This window comes from Lipotes vexillifer, unplaced genomic scaffold (genome assembly GCF_000442215.2).
Source record: "Lipotes vexillifer unplaced genomic scaffold, Lipotes_vexillifer_v1.1 scaffold911, whole genome shotgun sequence".
Lineage (NCBI taxonomy): Eukaryota > Metazoa > Chordata > Mammalia > Artiodactyla > Lipotidae > Lipotes > Lipotes vexillifer.
The window spans coordinates 438,531-461,444 of record NW_006781377.1 but is presented as its reverse complement, the minus strand read 5'-3'; the positions used below and the strand labels follow the sequence as shown (position 1 = coordinate 461,444).

General features: G+C 39.4%; 1 protein-coding gene across 1 annotated transcript in view; it reads right to left on the bottom strand.

The window, feature by feature from the left end:
- Positions 1-14,568, bottom strand: part of SLC15A5 (solute carrier family 15 member 5) — a 90,409-nt gene extending 75,841 nt beyond the window's left edge. Inside the window, 2 exon segments of the mRNA XM_007454615.1 lie at positions 2,518-2,740; positions 14,208-14,568. Of these exon segments, the coding sequence (XP_007454677.1) occupies positions 2,518-2,740; positions 14,208-14,568 (584 nt within the window).
- Positions 14,569-22,914: the final 8,346 nt, after the last annotated feature.

Here is a 22,914-nt window from a genome sequence, read left to right as displayed (position 1 = left end):
TAGAGTCTGTCACACAGAGTGAAGTAAGTCAGAAAGAGAAAAACAAATACCATATGCTAACACCTATATCTGGAGCCTAAAAAAAAAAAAAAAAAGAATATATTACTAAAGACTTGAATTCAAAAATTTGAAAAGTAGTAAGTCTTTCTGTAGGGAGAGATTAGTGGTCAGAAGTTAGCTGTGTTGCTTTTTTAAAGACACTGCTGAAATTCATTATATTAACCAAGGTTTTAATTTCTAGAGGCATTTTTGACTTAGAGAAATAGATTATAAATCAGTGGGCTGCTCATTTTAAAGATGGCCTTCTCCTAAATGGCCTTCCTCTTTCCCAGAAGTTGGACAATGATTTTTGCTGATGACTTATTTATTCGTCAATTAATAATAGCAGTCATAGTTACCCTGATTTGAATGCCTATAATGTGCTAGGATACTTTGTGTAAAAACTCCACAACAGCCCTCCAAGGTATCCCCATTCTGTGCTTTGAGAGGTGAAGGAACTTGCCGAAAACCATAAGACTCCTAAGTGACAGAGCCAGGATCCTGCCAGCTATCTGGCTGCCCAGCAGGGGCTCTGTTCATCTTGCCACCAACCCCTGCCGTATGTACAAGAATAGAATGAACAGTCATTTCTATAAAGTGCAACAAGCAGCTGTTCATAAAAGTTTAGTATTTGAACTGAGAAAAAAACCAACAACCATATTCAGCCTTCAAGGAGCTTATTATTTCTACAGTCTCTTATCACATTAAAGAATAACACCCTGGTTCTTTATACCATTTCTCGGTGCTTAACTTTAACAAATATTCATGATTCCTCTATCAGAGATTTTAATGAAATCAGGAAATAAAAAGTAACCCAATCGAAATGTGTTCATCCTAAGTTTGGCCTGGCTACAGAAATTCATTTTCACCTCATTCCTCATCCCAGCCTTTCCAGTGTCCTAAAGCACGAACCCATTGGGTGTTCCCTCCGTTTCCCCAAGGAAATACTTCATTCATGTAATGTCTCCTTTGTAATCAACACTGAGAAATGTCACTTTGATTAAACACAACTCTGAATGACTAAGACGACAGTACAATAAATTCTCCAGAGCTATCTTTCAGAACAACTGATTGCTCTTTAGTCTTAATCCTCCAGAGTCTTATTTAATCAAAATGATGTTGCTAATTAAGGATTAAAACCTCCGAATAGAATAAAAAAGAAGGATTTTTCTTTCTCCTTTGGGCAGGTCAAGGAGGCAGAATTTGCTGTAAGGAAGTAAAAAGTCGTCCCTTCCACCTTTGGTAAAACTGCATTATTCTCTGACGTTTGGACTTAATCCAAAATAGGCCTGAGTAGGCTTTGTAATATTAATATAATCGGGGGATGGGGGGAAGAAGGAAAGAAAGAAGGAAACAAAAGAAAGCAGAAAGAAAAACAGAAAGAAAAAGGAACTGTCTTAGATAGCTATACGTACCTAGATAATATTTATTCTAAATTTTTTTCATTTAATGCTTTTAATATGAATTTTCTTTAAACATTTTGTCTGATGCTGTCTGTGCATTGCTTTTATCTATCGCTAACATTGACGGAATGGCAGAATATTTTAGAAAAATGATGCTAACCCATTTCACAGAGAAGAGGAAGCAAAAGACAATATATCTCCAATATATTTGACATCAACGGGTGAATGCCAATAAGAACAACAGAATTCTCTACTAAATGCTGAAATACTCTATCTTGAGATCAAAATCTCAATTTTTCCTTGAATTTGCATTTGATAATAAAAATTGCTTCCTTGAAAACACATAAAACTGTATAAGAACTCACTAAGAGAGACAAAGATGTATAGAAATGTAGTTTGATTTCCATGGAATACAAATTCTTTCAGATGCTGGGGGTGAAGTGGATGTTAAAAAGAGATGCTGGTTGATGTTTTAACGAATTGTAAAATACTTCTTCCACCCTTTTCATCTTTCTGAATTTATAATCTCGGCCGTGTTAGTCTATTACAATGTAGACATAACTAATAATATCTACTGCTTATTGATTACCACTATGTGCCACATTCTCTGCCAGTAATACACATATTATTACCTCTAATAAAACCCAGGAAGAGGTATTATTATAACCCTTCAGAAATGGTTAAACTCATAAAGAAGAAATGACTTGACCAAGGTCATGCAACTGTGTGAAGTAGAATTGAGATTTCCTCCAAGGCCTGTTTGGCTCCAAAGCCACATTCTATCCAATATGACATGCCATCTCACACTTGTTTACTTGAAGGATAAAGTCATCAGTGTGTTTCAAGAAGGTGCTGGTAAACTGTGTTGATCTATACCTGACTCATAGGCCCCCCAGACTACTGGCTGAATCATCGTCAAAGGTATTGTCCCATTGTCACCCAGCCCAATCAATGACAAAGGCTGAACAACCATCATCAAAATGGGACCAGAGAGCAAGCAATGAGAAATGCCCAAAGGGGGAGGAATGTCTGTTCCTGAGAATGCCTGTTTTCTCTTCTAGCCAATGCTACTTACCAGTTAAAAAAGGACATTTGTTTCTGGGATCCATACCTCCGAAGGCTGTAAGCGCCCAGTGGACAGACAATGGCCCTTATTCCTCCTGTGCCGAGGCAGATGGCCACCAGTGCTACGTGAAAGAGCCTGGTCTGTTCCTTTTTTGGTATGTTGTTAATCATACGGTGAGTGCCCATGTAGAAACCCTCCAAGGGAAAAGCAGCCACAGATAACAAAGCAGAGCCTATACACAGAGGAAAAAAAAAAGGAATAAATACGTATAGACCGCTGACTCACCAAACCACATCAGAAATAAGGTTTTTCCTCTGAACGTTGCCTCGTTATGCAATTGTCTTATTAAAATATTAATCATGGCAATTCTGGAGGTAATACGATTTTCCTAAATGTAAATATTTCCCTCGGTATGTGTTTTTAATGAATCCAAAGTCCTAGTTTTTTTTCCCCCTCAGAGTTGAACTATCTCTCAGAGAACATACAAGCAAATCATGTCCATTTTAACAAAGTTAAAACAATTCAGAACTACCTGATGTGAGACACTAAAGATGTTTGCAGTCCCACCCCCAGAGAAAAACCACGGTTCACAAGGCTTATTTGTTCTTAATCAACAGAGTGAGAGAAACCGCGATGATCTCAGACATCTCGGAAGCCTGTTAAAGAAAACGTTTTAAGAAGAACGTTATTGTAGTTAGAGGAGAACATAGCCTCTCTTTTCCTTTTCTACTTCGCTTTTTCCTTTTAAATCCCTTTTATTTCTCTCATTTCTCCTGCAGTGGCGTGGAGCCTCCTTTGCCACACACATAGGTGAGAAGGCTGGGGACGGGTGTGAGGTGAGTAATGCAGTACAGGTGGGAAGGAGGGAGGAGAGAATGACAAAGGAAGGTTGAAATCACTTTGCTGTACACCTGAAACTAACACGACATTGTAGATCAACCAGACTTCAATCAAAACCAAAAACAAACCAACAAAAAGAAGGTTAAGCTGCCTTCTCACTTCCGTCTTGCAGGGACCAGACTTGAAGACTTTCCTTGTTTAATAATTACCACTCAATTCCATACTTTTGCTAAGCTATTTATAGTTTGCAAAACATTTTTGTGTACTACATTGTTTGATCTTGGAAAAACTTTGTGATAACAGAGGACAGATTTTTTTTTTTTTTTTTTTTTTTTTTTTGCGGTACGTGGGCCTCTCACCGTTGCGGCCTCTCCCGTTGCGGAGCGCAGGCTCCGGACGCGCAGGCTCAGCGGCCATGGCTCACGGGCCCAGCCGCTCCGCGGCATGTGGGATCTTCCCGGACCGGGGCACGATTCCGTGTCCCCTGCATCGGCAGGCGGACTCTCAACCACTGCGCCACCAGGGAAGCCCCAGGACAGATGTTTTTTTAATTCTGATTTTTCAAAAGAAAAAGAAAAAGAAAAAGAAACAGGTTTGTTGAGGCTAAGTGACTTACCCAATGTTACGGAGTAACCCAGTTATGATCTCCCTCTTCTTGAAATTCCTGTTAGCACATGATCAAATCAATTTTTCTGGGGGGAGGGGTCAATTTGATTAGGGAAATATGGCTTCTCCATGTTAGTTTTCAACTCCGTTTTATTAACTTGGCATTCACACTTTTTGGTATAAATTTTTATATAGTCATTTTATGTGGTTAGTTTTCTCAATTAGACAATAAGGGTATTAAAGGCAAAAATTGGGCCTAATGTTTCCATCTCCCATACAGTGGCTTTTGCAATGTGAAGAATGCATGCCCTTAATAGTTGTTTGGTAACAGATTGATTTACCATGAGGGTGGGCCCTTTACTGAGTTTGAAATGTTTCCTGTTAAGGTGAGCCAGATGTGCAGCTAACTTTTCTCTCTCTCTCTCTCTCTGCCACTCAGTCTTTATCTCTGGAAGTGTCACGTGAGGCCTGGCTAGGCTAAGGGTTATCCAAAGAGGATGGACAGAAGAACTGCTTCTTGCAGCAGCCATCTATTTAAAGACAAATTCTTTCATTGGTACCTTTGTGTAAATTTGAAAGGCACTTTACTTCCATCTTTTGAAAGATGTCATAATACACTGATTGCAATAGGTCAAAACTTTATTTCCATCTACTGTAAAATTGATGTAATAAAAATACAAGTCATTGACATATAATATAAAAAGATTCCTTGTTGATGTGTGCTATTGTGCAGTGCACAGTCCGCACACCTGTACTTGGTAGCTCTGTATACAGCACCATGATGTGTCATATCCCTTGCTAGGTGGTGAGGGTCTGCTGGTTCCTCCCATCAGGAGCTAATGCATCCAGCGGAGAAGACACACATGCAGGTGGAGAATTATAATGGGGCAAATGCAATCACTTGGGTATGATCAGAGTGTGGCTGAGCACAGAGGAGCTAGCAACGAACACTACATGAATCTTTTTCTTTTTTTTTTTTACATCTTTATTGGAGTATAATTGCTTTACAATGGTGTGTTAGTTTCTGCTTTATAACAAAGTGAATCAGTTATACATATACATATGTTCCCATATCTCTTCCCTTTTGCGTCCCCCTCCCTCCCACCCTCCCTATCCCACCCCTCTAGGCGGTCACAAAGCACCGAGCTGATCTCCCTGTGCTATGCGGCTGCTTCCCACTAGCTATCTACCTTACGTTTGGTAGTGTATATATGTCCATGCCTCTCTCTCGCTTTGTCACAGCTTACCCTTCCCCCTCCCCATATCCTCAAGTCCATTCTCTAGTAGGTCTGTGTCTTTATTCCTGTCTTACCCCTAGGTTCTTCATGACATTTTTTCTTTCTTAAATTCCATATATATGTGTTAGCATACGGTATTTGTCCTTCTCTTTCTGACTTACTTCACTCTGTATGACAGACTCTAGATCTATCCACCTCATTACAAATAGCTCAATTTCGTTTCTTTTTATGGCTGAGTAATATTCCATTGTATATATGTGCCACATCTTCTTTATCCATTCATCCGACGACGGGCACTTAGGTTGTTTCCATCTCCGGGCTATTGTAAATAGAGCTGCAATGAACATTTTGGTACATGACTCTTTCTGAATTCTGGTTTCCTCAGGGTATATACCTAGTAGTGGGATTGCTGGGTCATATGGTAGTTCTATTTGTAGTTTTTTAAGGAACCTCCATACTGTTCTCCACAGTGGCTGTATCAGTTTACATTCTCACCAGCAGAGCAAGAGGGTTCCCTTTGCTCCACACCCTCTGCAGCATTTATTGTTTCTAGATTTTTTGATCATGGCCATTCTGACTAGTGTGAGGTGATATCTCATTGTAGTTTTGATTTGCATTTCTCTAATGATTAATGATGTTGAGCATTCTTTCATGTGTTTGTTGGCAGTCTGTATATCTTCTTTGGAGAAATGTCTATTTAGGTCTTCTGCCCATTTTTGGATTGGGTTGTTTGGTTTTTTATTATTGAGCTGCATGAGCTGCTTATAAATTTTGGAGATTAATCCTTTGTCAGTTGCTTCATTTGCAAATATTTTCTCCCATTCTGAGGGTTGTCTTTTGGTCTTGTTTATGATTTCCTTTGCTGTGCAAAAGCTTTGAAGTTTCATTAGGTCCCATTTGTTTATTTTTGTTTTTATTTCCATTTCTCTAGGAGGTGAGTCAAAAAGGATCTTGCTGTGATTTATGTCACAGAGTGTTCTGCCTATGTTTTCCTCTACGAGTTTGATAGTTTCTGGCCTTACATTTAGGTCTTTAATCTATTTTGAGTTTTTTTTTTTTGTATGGTGTTAGGGAGTGATCTAATTTCATTCTTTTACATGTAGCTGTCCAGTTTTCCCAGCACCACTTATTGAAGGGGCTGTCCTTTCTCCACTGTACATTCCTGCCTCCTTTATCAATGATAAAGTGACCATATGTGCGTGGGTTTATCTCTGGGCTTTCTATCCTGTTCCATTGATATATCTTTCTGTTTTTGTGCCAGTACCATACTGTCTTGATTACTGTAGCTTTGTAGTATAGTCTGAAGTCAGGGACCCTGATTCCTCCAGCTCCGTTTTTCGTTCTCAAGATTGCTTTGGCTATTCGGGGTCTTTTGTGTTTCCATACAAATTGTGAAAGTTTTGGTTCTAGTTCTGTGAAAAATGCCAGTGGTAGTTTGATAGAGATTACATTGAATCCGTAGATTGCTTTGGGTAGTAGAGTCATTTTCACAATATTGATTCTTCCAATCCAAGAACATGGTATATCTCTCCAGCTATTTGTATAATCTTTAATTTCTTTCATCAGTGTCCTATAGTTTTCTGCATACAGGTCTTTTGTCTCCTTAGGTAGGTTTATTCCTAGATATTTTATTCTTTTTGTTGCAGTGGTAAATGGGAGTGTTTCCTTGATTTCACTTTCAGATTTTTTCATCATTAGTTTACGGGAATGCCAGAGATTTCTGTGCATTAATTTTGTATCCTGCTACTTTACCAAATTCATTGATTAGCTCTAGTAGTTTTCTGGTAGCATCTTTAGGATTCTCTATGTATAGTATCATGTCATCTGCAAACAGGGACAGCTTTACTTCTTCTTTTCTGATTTGGATACCTTTTATTTCCTTTTCTTCTCTGATTGCTGTGGCTAAAACTTCCAAAACTATGTTGAATAAGAGTGGTGACAGTGGGCAACTTTGTCTTGTTCCTGATCTTAGTGGAAATGCTTTCAGTATTTAACCACTGAGGACAATGTTGGCTGTGGGTTTGTCATATATGGCCTTTATTATGTTGAGGAAAGTTCCCTCTGTGCCTACTTTCTGCAGAGTTTTTATCAGAAATGGGTGTTGAATTTTGTCAAAAGCTTTTTCTGCATCTATTGAGATGATCATATAGTTTTTATTCTTCAGTTTGTTAATATGGTGTATTACATTGATTGATTTGCATATACTGAAGAATTCTTCCGTCCCTGGGATAAATCCCACTTGATCATGGTGTATGATGCTTTTAATGTGTTGTTGGATTGTGTTTGCTAGTATTTGGTTGAGGATTTTTGCATCTATATTCATCAGTGATATTGGTCTGTAATTTTCTTTTTTTGTAGTATCTTTGTCTGGTTTTTGTATCAGGGTGATGGTGGCCTCATAGAATGAGTTTGGGAATGTTCCTTCCTCTGCAATTTTTTGGAAGAGTTTGAGAAGGATGGCTGTTAGCGCTTCTCTAAATGTTTGATAAAATTCACCTGTGAAGCCATCTGGCCCTGGGCTTTTGTTTGTTGGAAGATTTTTAATCACAGTTTCAATTTCATTACCTGTGATTGGTCTGTTCGTATTTTCTATTTCTTCCTGGTTCAGTCTTCAAAGGTTATACCTTTCTAAGAATTTGTCCATTTCTTCCAGGTTGTCCATTTTATTGGCATAGAGTTGCTTGTAGTACTCTCTTAGGATGCTTTGTATTTCTGTGATGTCCATTTTCACTTCTCCTTTTTCATCTCTAATTTTATTGGTCTGAGTCCTCTCCCTCTTTTTCTTGATGAGTCTGGCTAATGGTTTATCAATTTTGTTTATCTTCTCAAAGAATCAGCTTTTAGTTTTATTGATTTTTGCTATCGTTTCCTTCATTTCTTTTTCATTTATTTCTAATCTGATTTTTATGATTTCTTACCTTCTGCTAACTTTGGAGTTTTTTTGTTCTTCTTTCTCCAATTACTTTAGGTGCAAGGTGAGGTTGTTTATTCGAGATGTTTCCTGTTTCTTGAGGTAGGATTGTATTGCCATAAACTTCCCTCTTAGAACTGCTTTTGCTGCACCCCGTAGATTTTGGGTCATTGTGTCTCCATTGTCATTTGTTTCTAGGTATTTTTTTTATTTCCTCTTTGATTTCTTCAGTGATCACTTCGTTATTAAGTAGTGTATTGTTTAGCCTCCATGTGTTTGTATTTTTTACAGATCTTTTCCTGTAATTGAGATCTAGTCTCATGGCGTTGTGGTCGGAAAAAATACTTGATACAATTTCAATTTTCTTAAATTTACCAAGGCTTGATTTGTGACCCAAGATATGATCTATCCTGGAGAATGTTCCATGAGCACTTGAGAAAAATGTGTATTCTGTTGTTTTTGGATGGAATGTCCTATAAATATCAATTAAGTCCATCTTGTTTAAAGTATCATTTAAAGCTTGTGTCTCCTTATTTATGTTCATTTTGGATGATCTGTCCATTGGTGAAAGTGGGGTGTTAAAAGTCCCCTACTATGAATGTGTTACTGTTGATTTCCCCTTTTATGGCTGTTAGTATTTGCCTTATGTACAGAGGTGCTCCTATTTGGGTGCATAAATATTTACAATTGTTATATATTCTTCTTGGATCGATCCCTTGATCATTATGTAGTGTCCTTCTTTGTCTCTTGTAATAGTCTTTATTTTAAAGTCTATTTTGTCTGATATGAGAATTGCTACTCCAGCTTTCTTTTGGTTTCCATTTGCATGGAATATCTTTTTCCATCCCCTTACTTTCAGTCTGTATGTGTCTCTAGGTCTGAAGTGGGTCTCTTGTAGACAGCATATATATGGGTCTTGTTTTTGTATCCATTCAGCCAATCTGTGTCTTTTGGTGGGAGCATTTAGTCCATTTACATTTAAGGTAATTATCGATATGTATGTTCCTATTCCCATTTTCTAAATTGTTTTGGGTTCGTTATTATAGGACTTTTCCTTCTCTTGTGTTTTTGTCTAGAGAAGTTCCTTTAGCATTTGTTGTAAAGCTGGTTTGGTGGTGCTGAACTCTCTCAGCTTTTGCTTGTCTGTAAAGGTTTTAATTTCTCCATCACAAATCTGAATGTGATCCTTGCTGGGTAGAGTAATCTTGGTTGCAGGTTTTTCTCCTTCATCACTTTAAATATGTCCTGCCAGTCCCTTCTGGCTTGCAGTTTCTGCTGAAAGATCAGCTGTTAACCTTATGGTTATTCCCTTGTGTGTTATTTGTTGTTTTACCCTTGCTGCTTTTAATACGTTTTCTTTGTATTTAATTTTTGACAGTTTGATTAATATGTGTCTTGGTGTATTTCTCCTTGGATTTATCCTGTATGGGACTCTCTGTGCTTCCTGGACTTGATTAACTATTTCCCTTCCCATATTAGGGAAGTTTTCAACTATAATCTCTTCAATTAGTTTCTCAGTCCCTTTCTTTTTCTCTTCTTCTTCTGGAACCCCCTATAATTCGAATGTTGGTGCGTTTGATGTTGTCCCAGAGGTCTCTGAGACTGTCCTCAGTTCTTTTCATTCTTTTTTCTTTATTCTGCTCTGCAGTAGTTATTTCCACTATTTTATCTTCCAGGTCACTTATCCGTTCTTCTGCCTCAGTTATTCTGCTATTGATCCCATCTAGAGTATTTTAAATTTCATTTATTGTGTTGTTCACCATTGTTTGTTTCATCTTTAGTTCTTCTAGGTCCTTGTGAAACGTTTCTTGCATTTTGTCTATTCTATTTCCAAGATTTTGGATCATCTTTACTATCATTATTCTGAATTCTTTTTCAGGTAGACTGCCTATTTCCTCTTCATTTGTTAGGTCTGGTGGGTTTTTATCTTGCTCCTTCATCTGCTGTGTTTCTGTCTTCTCATTTTGCTTATCTTACTGTGTTTGGGGTCTCCTTTCTGCAGGCTGCAGGTTTGTAGTTCCCATTGTTTTTGGTGTCTGTCCCCAGTGGCTAAGGTTGGTTCAGTGGGTTGTGTAGGCTTCCTGGTGGAGGGGACTAGTGCCTGTGTTCTGGTGGACGAGGCTGGATCTTGTCTTTCTGGTGGGCAGGTCCACGTCTGGTGGTGTGTTTTGGGGTGTCTGTGGACTTGTTATGATTTTAGGCAGCCTCTTTGCTAATGGGTGGGGTTGTGTTCCTGTCTTGCTAGTTTTTTGGCATAGGGTGTCCAGCACTGTAGCTTGCTGGTCGTTGAGTGAAGCTGGGTGCTGGTGTTGAGATGGAGATCTCTGGGAGATTTTTGCCGTTTGATATTATGTGGAGCTGGGAGGTCTCTTGTGGACCAGTGTCCTGAAGTTGGCTCTCCCTCCTCAGAGGCACAGCACTGACTCCTGGCTGCTGCACCAAGAGCCTTTCGTCCACACGGCTCAGAATAAAAGGGAGAAAAAGTAGAGAGAAAGAATTAGTAGAAGCAGAAAGAGAGAAAGAAAGGAGGGAGGGAAGGAGGAAGGAAGGAAGGAGGGAAGGAAGGAAAAAAAGAAAGGAGATAATGTAAAATAAAATAAAATATAATAAAGTTATTAAAATAAAAAATAATTATTAAGAGAAAAAATTTAAAAAATAAAAAAACAAAACAAACAAAAAAAACGGACGGATAGAACCCTAGGACAAATGGTGGAAGCAAAGTTATACAGACAAAATCTCACACAGAAGCATACACCTACACACTCACAAAAAGGGGGAAAAATAATAAATCTTGCTCTCAAGTCCACCTCCTTAATTTGGGATGATTCATTGTCTATTCACGTATTCCACAGATACAGGGTACATCAAGTTGATTGTGGAGCTTTAATCCGCTGCTTCTGCGGCTGCTGGGAGAGATTTCCCTTTCTCTTCTTTGTTCTCACAGCTCTGAGGGCCTCAGCTTTGGATTTGGCCCCGCCTCTGCGTGTAGGTTGCCGGAGGGCGTCTGTCCTTCACTCAGGACTGGGTTAAAGGAGCCGCTGACTCGGGGGCTCTGGCTCACTCAGGCCGGGGGGAGGGAGCGGCACGGAGGGCGGGGCGAGCCTACGGCGGCAGAGGCCAGCGTGACGTCACGTTGCATCAGCCTGAGGCGCGCCGTGCATTCTCCCTGAGGAGTTGACCCTGGATCCCGTGACCCTGGCAGTGGCGGGCTGCACAGGCTCCCCGGAAGGGGGGTGCAGATAGTAACCTGTGCTCACACACAGGCTTCTTGGTGGCGGCAGCAGCAGCCTTAGCGTCTCATGCCCGTCTCTGGGGTCCGCGCTTTTAGCCGCGGCTCGCGCCCGTCTCTGGAGCTCCTTCAAGCAGCGCTCTTAATCCCGTCTCCTCGCGCACCAGGAACCAAAGCGGTAAGAAAAAGTCTCTTGCCTCTTCGGCAGGTCCAGACTTTTCCCCGGACTCCCTCCTGGCTAGTCGTGGCGCACTAACCCCCTGCAGGCTGTGTTCACGCCGCCAACCTGGCGCTCCGCCCGAAGCCCGAGCCTCAACTCCCAGCCCCGCCCGCCCCGGCGGGAAAGCAGACAGGCCTCTCGGGCTGGTGAGTGCCGGTCGGCACCGATCCTCTGTGCGGGAATCTCCCCGCTTTGCCCTCCGCACCCCTGTTGCTGTGCTCTCTCCCGCGGCCCCGAAGCGTTCCCCCTCCGCCACCCGCAGTCTCCGCCCGCGAAGGGACTTCCTAGTGTGTGGAAACTGTTCCTCCTTCACTGCTCACTCCCACTGGTGCAAGTCCCGTCCCTTTTCTTTTGTCTCTGTTTATTCTTTTTTCTTTTGCCCTACCCAGGTACGTGGGGGGTTTCTTGCCTTTTGGGAGGTCTGAGGTCTTCTGCCGGCGTTCAGTAGGTGTTCTGTAGGAGTTGTTCCACGTGTAGATGTATTTCTGGTGTATCTGTGGGTAGGAAGGTGATCTCCGCGTCTTACTCTTCCGCCATCTTCCTGGAAGCCTCCCACTACATGAATCTTGAAGGAAGGGCCAGGAGTTTTCATGTCTCGGATATGGGATGGAAAGATAAAGGAAAATGACAATTTCAGGCAGAGCAAAGAGCAGATGTAACATTAGAAAAGTAGGGAAGCCCGTGAGGATAAGTTCCGCCTGATTGGGGTCGTGTATTGAGACAGAAGTTTGGAGAGGTAAATTTGCGACAGGTTCTAAAGGTTCTTATAAACTAAATTGGCTTTTACATTTTAGATAATAAAGCCAATGTATAGATTTATTCTTTTAGGAAGTCAGTGTTTTTTGGTAGAAACAGCATTGGGGTCACACTAATGACTGACAGCCAGTAAGCAGGCCATTGCAATGGTCAAGAAGATGAAGACTGCATTTTTGAGCTAAGGTTGTAGCAGTACAGACAGAAGACACATTTTTGATGGAACCTCTGATACTTAGTGACTGGTTGGAATTTTATGACAGCCATGAGTGGGGGACACCAGGAAACAACTTTGAGTAGGAAACTGAATGGTCGTGGAATTGACTTGCCTTTTGTTTGCCAAATTCTAAGTTGGGACTTCAGCCCTAGTCTGATGACTTACACAGGAATTTAGACTGATGGGAATCACCATGTTAAACAAGGAGTTACCTAATGCTACTGCCATGGCCTGTAACCAAGTGACGAAGAGTAAATCATGCTTAAATATCTCCTCATCAGAAAATATTCCCTGACACAGAAGAGCCACCTTGTCACTCTCTAGTCCCTCCTGTCCCCTTCCCTAGCTTTTTTTTCATCATCACACATTACCACCCAGCATAATAGCTATTTATTACTTGATTTTCCCTCTCCCCACATCAGAAAGTCAACTTCATAAGAAAAGAGACTGCTTTCTTCTCTGTTGGGTTCCAGATCCTGGAACAACGTCTAGCACAGAGTAGTCAATGAGAAACACTTATGCAATGGTGAACAGGTATTTGCCACGCAGTGACTTAGTTTTTATTTCATGGAACTGAAGCAATGAAGAAGCTTACAAGTTTGAATCACGCTCTGATCGATTCAGTGATTGGTACTTTACCATCTGATTGGAATTGTGTGTGGCTTGAGGAGCTGATACCCAGCACTTCCTCATTCACCTCCCCTGTCCCCGCAAAACTGCATTTCTGCTGCACTGGTCAGTTTTGATGAACTGCCTACCTAAGTTCCTCAGCTCCGAACTTGGAGTTAATTTCTGTCCTTCCATCATATTTGTGACCTTACATAGTTGACGAGTTTTTATGGTTTTACATTCTTTCCTGGATTGACACTTCTCCATCGCCTAGACCAGCATCCTGAGATTTTCTGTTCTCTCTGTAACCTCTCACCGTGATTGTCATTCCTGTTTATTGAAGCATTTCACAAATGTGTTCATAGAAGAGCAACCTGAACTTTCCAGCCTAAATTTCTAGACTGTTCATCAACTTGACCTCTATTCCATATCAAACAAATTTGATATTTCCCCAGCATTGCTTGCAATCACATCACTCCCAAACTTTTATAGATCTGTTTCTTGTTTGTTATGTAAAGAAGCACAGTGTAGCGTTAAATTCATTCATTTTTTAGCATGTAGCCGTACTTCATAGTATGGAGATCATGTCTTCAAGTGCAATCTTAATTATTCTATGACCAATTAAAAGACCACCTTTTGATGAACACGTTTCTGAATTATTATACACATACTTAAACAACTGTTTAGCACACTTCACTTTAGTTGTGAAGCAAATGAACTTCATATTTCACATAGAATTTGTCACAAATTTTGGCTTGTGGTAGGAAGGGGGGAAAGGGGGTCATTCTGCAGAGTACAGAAAAGAGACATTTACAGAGATAATTATTATAAAATATAATCAGTGCAATGATAAAAGTATCAAAGCATCCTCTAACACACACACACACACACACACAGACACACACACAGTAGTATCCCTCAAATAATACAGAGAGTAAACTAAATTGAAACAACATTCTTAGCTCATTTATTGCATCTTATGCTAAAAACAAAGTGGGTATAGCATAAATCAAATGTTCTAATAAAAATCCACTAAAATAAGTTGTAAAACAATCCAGTCAGAAGTGGACACTCACCTAGAAAATGCAGAAATAAGCAAACCTGTACCAGTTTGTTTCTTCCTAGACATACATCAGCAAGCCATCCTGCAAACACCGGGGTAAGGATCGACATTCCAATAAAACACAAGTTCGAAATGGCGGCCTGGTAATTGTGATAGCCAAGCTTGACGGTGCAAAAGGGGATCATATTGCAGACGACTTCAAAGAAAGTGAACCTCTCACACAGCTCCACCAGAAGCAAACAGATTCCAACTTGAAATTTTTTCACAGAGTATGATGAAGGCAAATAACCAATATGTCTTATAGTTTTCTGCTTCTCAATGCTGTGATTTAAGGGTACTTTCTCATCGGTGTTTTTAAAGCCTGTAACAGACATGACTACCCTCCTTGAAGACTACTTATGCTAGCGGTTTGAACTTGGTGATTTTTTTCCCCCACTCCTCTAATGAAAAAATAAATAAGATCTTTGCTTTGAATTTCACAACTCCATGCTAAGTTTCATACGTTTTTTTTTGCTCATTAGTGTTGTTCATTTTGATGATCCAAGAGCACAAGAGAAGAGACATGAGTATTTAAACCATGGTAGCTCAGTGTAGCCAAATCTGATTTGTTCGTCTGATTACTTAGAGGCTAAATTAGGCTCTTCCTTCAAAATTATATTGAATTACATGAATCCAGTTGCATACGTGTGGAAACTCATCTGCCTCACACTGATAAAGTTTAAACACGGAGGCAGAAGAAGCAGTTTTTCAGGAGAATTTGAGCACTAGATCAAGAAATAATTTGAGTCTAATAATTTCTGATACTTTAATTAAACAAGCCAGAACAGTACCAAGAGATAAAGCGCGAAAGGAAATCTGTTTTGAGGGGGCAGGATATCTTATCATTATTACATTTCTTGTTATTGTTGGTTGGAATTCTGATAAGAAAGCTAATTAGGTAACAAAAGTGCTAGTACATTTAGGTAACAAGCAGAGTTTGCAAGAAAGTAATTTGAGTGCACTAATGAAAAGAGAAAATATTAAACAAAACCCGTCTTCCTTTAAGTTGACCCCAGGCTTGTAGAACAGCCTCTCGGAGGAAATCAGAATGAAAGGCACTATTTGACTCATTATTAGTCAGCAACAGGGGTACAGCAACTATCCTACACGTGCTTTGGGGAATATTGGATCTGGTATCACCCTGACCCTTCAGCTGGGTGAATGGATGTTAACATTCTGTTTCGGAAAGCAGAAGAGCACAAATTAAGCTAAAAAAGCAGCCGTATGATAATTCATTCTTTTTTATGACTGACTAATTTCCATTGTGTATATATTATATATACCACATCTTCTTTATCCATTTATCTGTCGATGAACACTTAGGTTGCTTCCGTGTCTTGTCTATTGTAAATAGTGCTTCCATGAACATTGGGATGCAGGTATCTTTTCAAATAGGGTTTTTGTCATTTCTGAACATACACCAAGGAGTGGGGTTGCTGGATCATATGGTAACTCTGTTTTACTTTGTTAAGGAACCCATATTGTTTTCCATAGTGGCTGCACCAATTTTCATTCCCACCAACAGCGTAGTGGTTCCTTTTCTTCACACCCTCTCCAGCATTTAGTATTTGTAGACTTTTTGGTGATGGTCATTCTGACGAGTGTGAGGTGATACCTCACTGTAGTTTTGATTTGCAGTTCTCTAATAATTAGCAGTGTTGAACATCTTTTCATGTGCGTGTTGGCAATCTGTATGTCTTCTTTGGAAAAATGTCTATTTAGATCTTCTGCCCAAGTCAGTGAAAGACAATTATATGATATCACTTATATGTGGAATCTAAAAAAATAATACAAATGAATTTATTCACAAAACAGAAATAGACTCACATAGGAACAAACTTATGGTTACCAAAGGGGAAATAAGAGATAAATTTACCAAAGGGATAAATTAGGAGCTTGGGATTAACAGATATACACTACTATATATAAAATAAACAACAAGGTTTTACTGTATAGCACAGGAAACTATATTCAATAACTTGTAATAACCTATAATGGAAAAGAATCTGTAAAAATATATATGTATAACTGAATAACTTTGCTGTACACCTGAAACAATATTATAAAAAAATATATACTAAAATTAAAAAAATAAAAAAGCAGCCATAAAAGGGAACATTTTAACAGTTAGGGGTTTAGCAGCAAGGACATAGGAAGACAAGGGAATGGAATTATTGGGTCAAAGTCATAATAATTCAAAACATAGGGGGTGAGTACAGGAATGTTATTTTCATGTTGGAGTCGAAAGCAAAAGACTGATAAAAGCTTTTGACGCTGATTCTTATCTTTAACCTGAGAGACTGGGTGCAAAACACTTTGTGTTGACCTCTTCTAAGAGTCTTGTAATGGCGGCTGTTTTCATCCACTCAGCATCACTTCTCCCCCCTTTGGTAACAATGCCCTGTTTTTCCTTTGTATAGAGTGATCATGCAGTTTTATTATCGAAACTTGGACACGTTTGTGAGTGAAAATGATGCTACTTATAGTTATTCCTAAAAAACAGATACACACTGGGATTGTCTAGGGCAAACCCCAACCTGTAGTCATCCTACCTTTGGGGAATGACATCCATCTATACTTGAGATCCTGGTGGGGCTTTCTTCTGGCCAAGGGGATCAGCACATGGTCTGAGATAGTACTTTTGCTGTTTTTCCACAGGAGTTTTAATCATAAGTGGAATGACAAGATTAGAGATGGTAGAAGCTGAGTCAGATGGCCTTACCAAAAAGGGATTGCCCACGCGGCCCTGATGGAGAACTCAGTGCCACCATGGTCCTTATCCTTTAAGGAGACATGATTAGTTTTTCCTTCTATAAAGGACTCAATTTCCAATGAATTTTGGTTTAATTTAGCCCCATTAGGTTTCTGTGACTTACAGAGAGTCCTCAGTGATACTTTGTTTTTATTTGCTGCAAATGGAAGGGAAAGTTGGTCCCCAGCCACTGGCTGATTTATTTAGCCAGTATCTGACAAAGGTCTCCTGCAGTGTGATTTCCCAAGCAGTGTAGCACCGCCTCTTCCTGGGGCCTGGTGATGATTGTGTTTAACTTCTGTGCATCCTTGCCCAAGAACATGACACACATGGTGGGGACCTGTCGTGTGAGGGTGGTTATTCAGGGACAGCAACAGTATTTGCTGAGTAGTGTTGAAACAATAGCAAAGCACCTCTTTCTTATTGGTATTTCTCAATACCAATCTCAGAATGAGCTTAAAGGACAAGTTCCAACTTCACTTGAGAATAACACTTGGCAGGATATACTGCATACCATCTTTATCAACACACATGAGCCCTTAAGTGGGAACTTAGGCATACTTTAGCTTTAGGCAACCCTATCCTACCCCCAACACCCTCGGGCTTGTTCTCTGCCCCTCCCCCTCCGTGCCACCTTTAATAAAGTGATATTTTTCCTCCATTATAGAAACAGGTATGCACATTAGATACAATTTGGAAAATGTCTCAAAATAGAAGAAAAAAACAAACAGTGAATGTTTTTGAAGCATTTCTTTTGATGTTGTCCCCTCATGGCTAGTTTTTATTAGTAGGCTTTAAATATTTAAATTGTATAAAATTACTGTATAATATGTTTTCTACCCCTTTTGTAAGTAATGTTATAAGCACTTTAACATGCCATTGTGAACTTTTTATAAACATGAATTTTTATGGTTGTGTTAGTCGATAGATACATGGCTCACTTAACTATTCCTCCATTTTGGGCTAGTTATATTTGTCTCAGATCAGTTATAAGTCAGTCTTTCTTTAACTTTGGACCGTGAAACCACATTTAAAAGAAAAGACAACTTTATCAGCAATACTTTAATGAATATTTGTGCTTAAAGCTTCCCATTCCCAGATTATATCTTTAGGCTAGTTTTTCAGAAACGATATTACTGGGTTAAAGTGTGGGAAAGTTTTTAGGCATCTTGATATATAATGTCAAATTACAATGCAAATTTCAGGCATTTTTTAAAATTAAAAAGCCTGTATTATTTTTGGAATGTAAAAACTATACTTATCACTAGAATTTTTCATTGGAAAGACAAAAGTCATGTCAACATATGGGGTAATAATGTTGACCATACTTGTAGATATTGAAATATGTATCTTATTTATTAGAAAAAATTAGTCAGAAGCTTATTTGATGACCTAATGACTACCCATGATTTTTACTGAGCACCCAGAACCTGAATGCTTCTGATCCCATAAGGGTTGCATTGGGAACATACCAGAAATGTAAGCCCTGCTTTAAGGAGGCTATTTTTTTTTTTTTTTTTTTTTTTTTTTTTTTTTTTTTTTTGCGTTACGCGGGCCTCTCACTGCTGTGGCCTGTCCCGTTGCGGAGCACAGGCTCCGGACGCACAGGCTCAGCGGCCATGGCTCACGGGCCCAGCCGCTCCGCGGCATGTGGGATCTTCCCGGACTGGGGCACGAACCCTTGTCCCGTGCATCGGCAGGCGGACTCTCAACCACTGCGCCACCAGGGAAGCCCTAAGGAGGCTATTTTTAACAATGCAGGATTAAAAAGCATTTCTATAAAATATCTCCAAGTTGATTATGAATTTTGAGAAAACTGTAGTGTCTTCCAAAATGATTTTACAGCGTGTTGCTGTAATACTTTCAAATTTTATGTGTACTTACAGGATAACTTTTCATAGGTCCTCTAAACACTTAATAAATTTTTTTTTTTTTTTAGACAATGTTTTTCAAATTTATTTATTTATTTAGGCTGCATTGGGTCTTCGTTGCTGTGCGTGGGCTTTCTCTCTAGTTGCAGAGAGCGGTGGCTACTCTTCGTTGCGGTGCGCGGGCTTCTCACTGCGGTGGCTTCTCTTGTGGTGGAGCACGGGCTCTAGGGACATGGGCTTCAGTAGTTATGGCTCGTGGGCTCTAGAGCGCAGGCTCATTAGTTGTGGCGCACGGGCTTAGTTGCTCCGCGGTATGTGGGATCATGGACAAGGGCTCAAACCCGTGTCCCTGCATTGGCAGGCGGATTCTTAACCACTGCGCCACCGGGGAAGTCCCTTAATAAGTGTTTTTAAGGGAAGATTTTTCTAGCTCAATAATTCTCCGTAAATGTTATGCACAAAGGTCAGTGGAAGATATTTGTTCTTTTAGGGCTATCGATTCCATTTAATTCCATTGACTATGAGGTTTCGTAGCTGATTTGAAAACAATGTCAAGAACATGGGGATTGGTCTTACTATAATTTAACTATTAAAAACTGTGCATCAAAGACTTGTTGGAGGGCAATTTGTGCTTCATTGTCCGGTTGTAAAGTGGAGCTGGAAATGTACACATTGGGCTATGGATTCGTTTTGGGAAATGACATTCTCTGTGTTAACCCCTACTCCTCTATTATAAAGAGGCTCTGGCAGTTGTATAGTATCTGTACCTCGATCCTTCTGTCACGTGTGGAGGAGATTTACTTCCGCCCCCCCAGATCTTAGCTCATACAGTCCCAAGAACATAGAAAATGTACCATCATTCTCCTTTCTCTGAGGATAACTAAGAATGAAGGCCGTTGCACTCCTGAGGGGTTTTTCCTCTACTGTGCAATGATTATTATGAATCTTGCTGTTGCATTGAAGTCTACATAGAAGGTGTATTTGTATAAAGTAAGTAAGGTGGGAATGAGTTATAGCATGTACACTGTAATAGTTAATCTTCTGTGCCAACTTGGCTGAGCCACTATACCCAGGTATTTGGTCAAACATTATTCTGGATGTTTGTGTGACGATGTTTTTTGGATGTGATTTATTAATACATTTAAATCGGTAACTTTGAGTAAAGCAGCTCGCTTCATCCAATCAACTGAAGACCTGAGTAGAGCAAAAGGCTAATTCCCCCAGAGGAAGAAGAATTCTCTAGCACATTGCCTTTGAACTTCACCTGCAGCATCAGCTCTTCCAGATTTTCCAGCAGACTACCTATGGACTCGAACCCTAAATCTTTTCTGAGTCTCCAGCCCGCCAGCCCCCTCGATCAGATTTTAGACTCAGCAAATCTTCATAATCGTGTGAGCCAATTCCTTAAAATGAGACTCTTACTATATATTTGCCCTTCCTATTGGTTCTCTTTCTCTGGAGAATCCTGACTTCTACAGACACCACCCATAGTGCCCCTATTTTTCTTCCTGCTTTGATCAAGAACGAAAGAGAAAGACAAGCTTAAGAATAGGGAATTGATAGCTCTCAGTTCCGTATGTTTAACTGAGACATCTCTCCTGGGTTCCTGGTAAGTGGGTGGACCTCTCCATCTGCTGAAAAGGCAAACTCGTCACATTCTAAGCTTAACTCTTTATCTTCTTTCCAGATCCTTCGTCTCTTGCTCTACTTTCTAGTTCATGAGTCAAATATTCAAACTAGACTATGTCTTCGACTCTTTATTTCTTCCTTATCTACCTTTTTCCAGAAAGTTTTTATTGAGTACCTACCATGTGCCAGGAACTATCCTCGACTTTGCGGGCAGGGAGTGCTGTCAATCCAACCTGTTAAATATTTCACAAATCCATTTTTTTCCTTCACCATTTCTGCTTTATCTTAGCTTGAGCTCTTAACGTTTCTCCTTGCACCACTGCTCCAACATTGCCTCCTTCTACGTCAAATTCAGTCATTTGTACATCACTGTCATCAGTTTGTGTACTCTCTTGCCCCTCTGACTGTCCTGAGTTTTGCCATATTGATACTAATTACTTAATAGTCATTTAAAATGATTTACTTTCAAAAATAAAGTAAGCCTATTTAACAAGGAAATTTAAAATGATTACCATAAATGGAATCACTTGCCATAAATAGAAGGTAAAAATAAATAATAATGTTAATTAAAAACAGTTAACATTTATTAAGTGCTTTTTGGGTCATGCTCTGTTCTAAGCATTCATTCACTTATCTTTGAAACCATCTTAGGTGGTAAAGGCGGTAAATACTATTTTTATGAAACCTCTATTATAGTAATGGAAACTAAGGCACAGAATGTAAGTAACTTATTCAAGATAATTAATATATAGGAGAGCAGGGACTTGAACCTATGTGACCTGACTCCAGAGCCTACAGTCATAAGATGCTTTTTCTTTTATGTGATAAAAAAAGATTGGAAGATAATGCATAAGCAACCACTTCTCACAGGATTCCATGTTATTTAATGCTCAATCCACATATCACCTAAAATCATTTCCAAGTCCAAGATATTGGAAAACACTCCTGTATTTAAATCTCCATAAAGGCCCTGGAGATTTTTTTAAATCTGAATTTGATCAATTTGATCTTCTGCTTAAGGTTTGAGAACAACTCCTTTAGACTGTGGAATCACATTACAAATTCTTTGCTGGCACATAGAGCCCTTTATGATCAAGTTCCTGACTTGTAACAAGAATCTCCCCTTGCAGTTCTGCCACGGAGCTGGATCACATACTCACAGTTGCACAACTGTGGTGTGCCCTTTTATCTCTTCATGCTTTTTCACATGCTATTTCTTTTGCCTGGAATACTTTCATTTTCCATTCACTCAGGGAACCTCTTCATTTTTTAAACCCCAGTATAAGTATCACACTCTCAGTAAAAGTTCTTTTGATTCTCTGGCCATCATTAAACTGTCTACAAATAACAAATGCTGGAGAAGGTGTGGAGAAAAGGGAACCCTCCTACACTGCTGGTGGGAATGTAAATTAGTGCAGCCACTGTGGAGAACAGTATGGAGGTTTCTTAAAAAACTAAAAATAGAACTTCCATAAGATCTAGCAGTCTCACTCCTGGGCAGACAAAATACATATCCAGACAAAATTCTAATATGAAAAGATACATGCACCCCAATGTTCATAGCAGCACTGTTTATAGTAGCCAAGATATGGAAATAAACTAAATGTCCATTTACAGACAGATGAATAAAGATGTGGTATATATATACAATGGAATACTACTCAGCCATAAAAAAGAATGTAATAATGCCATTTGCAGCAACATGGATGGACCTAGAGATTATCATACTAAGTGAAGTTAAGTCAGAAAGAGAAAGACAAATACCATATGATATCACTCATATGTGGAATCTAAAATATGATACAAGTGAATTTATTTACAAAACAGAAACAGACTCATAGACATAGAAAACAAATTTATGGTTACCAAAGGGAAAAGGGGGGGGATAAATTAGGAGTTTGGGATTAGCAGACACAAACTACTATACATACAATAGATAAACAACAAAGTCCTACTGTATAGCACAGGGAACTATATTTAATATCCTATAATAAACCATTATGGAAAAGAATATGAAAAAGAATATTTGTATGTATAACTGAATCAGTTTGCTGTATACCAGAAACTGCAACAACATTGTGAATCAACTATACTGCAATAAAAACAAATTTTTCAAAGTTCTTTTGCTTCTCAAAGATAGTCTTCTCTGTGTTCTTAAGACATTGTGTACATCTCTCTTAATACATGGTTTTCAATTAGTTTGCATTTTCTTCACTGACCATGTGTTGAGAGTAGGGGTGGTTTCACGCTTATCATTATACCCCACTGCCTAGAACAGTGCCTGGAATGTTATTTCAGTTTGTGTCTAGTGTCTGAGAATGGCTGTGATATACCCAGACACAAATAACATTCACTTGCACAGAGCTCTACAAGAAGCGTTGCTCATTCAGTTTTTTTGTTTTTTTGTTTTTTTTTGTGTGGTACGCAGG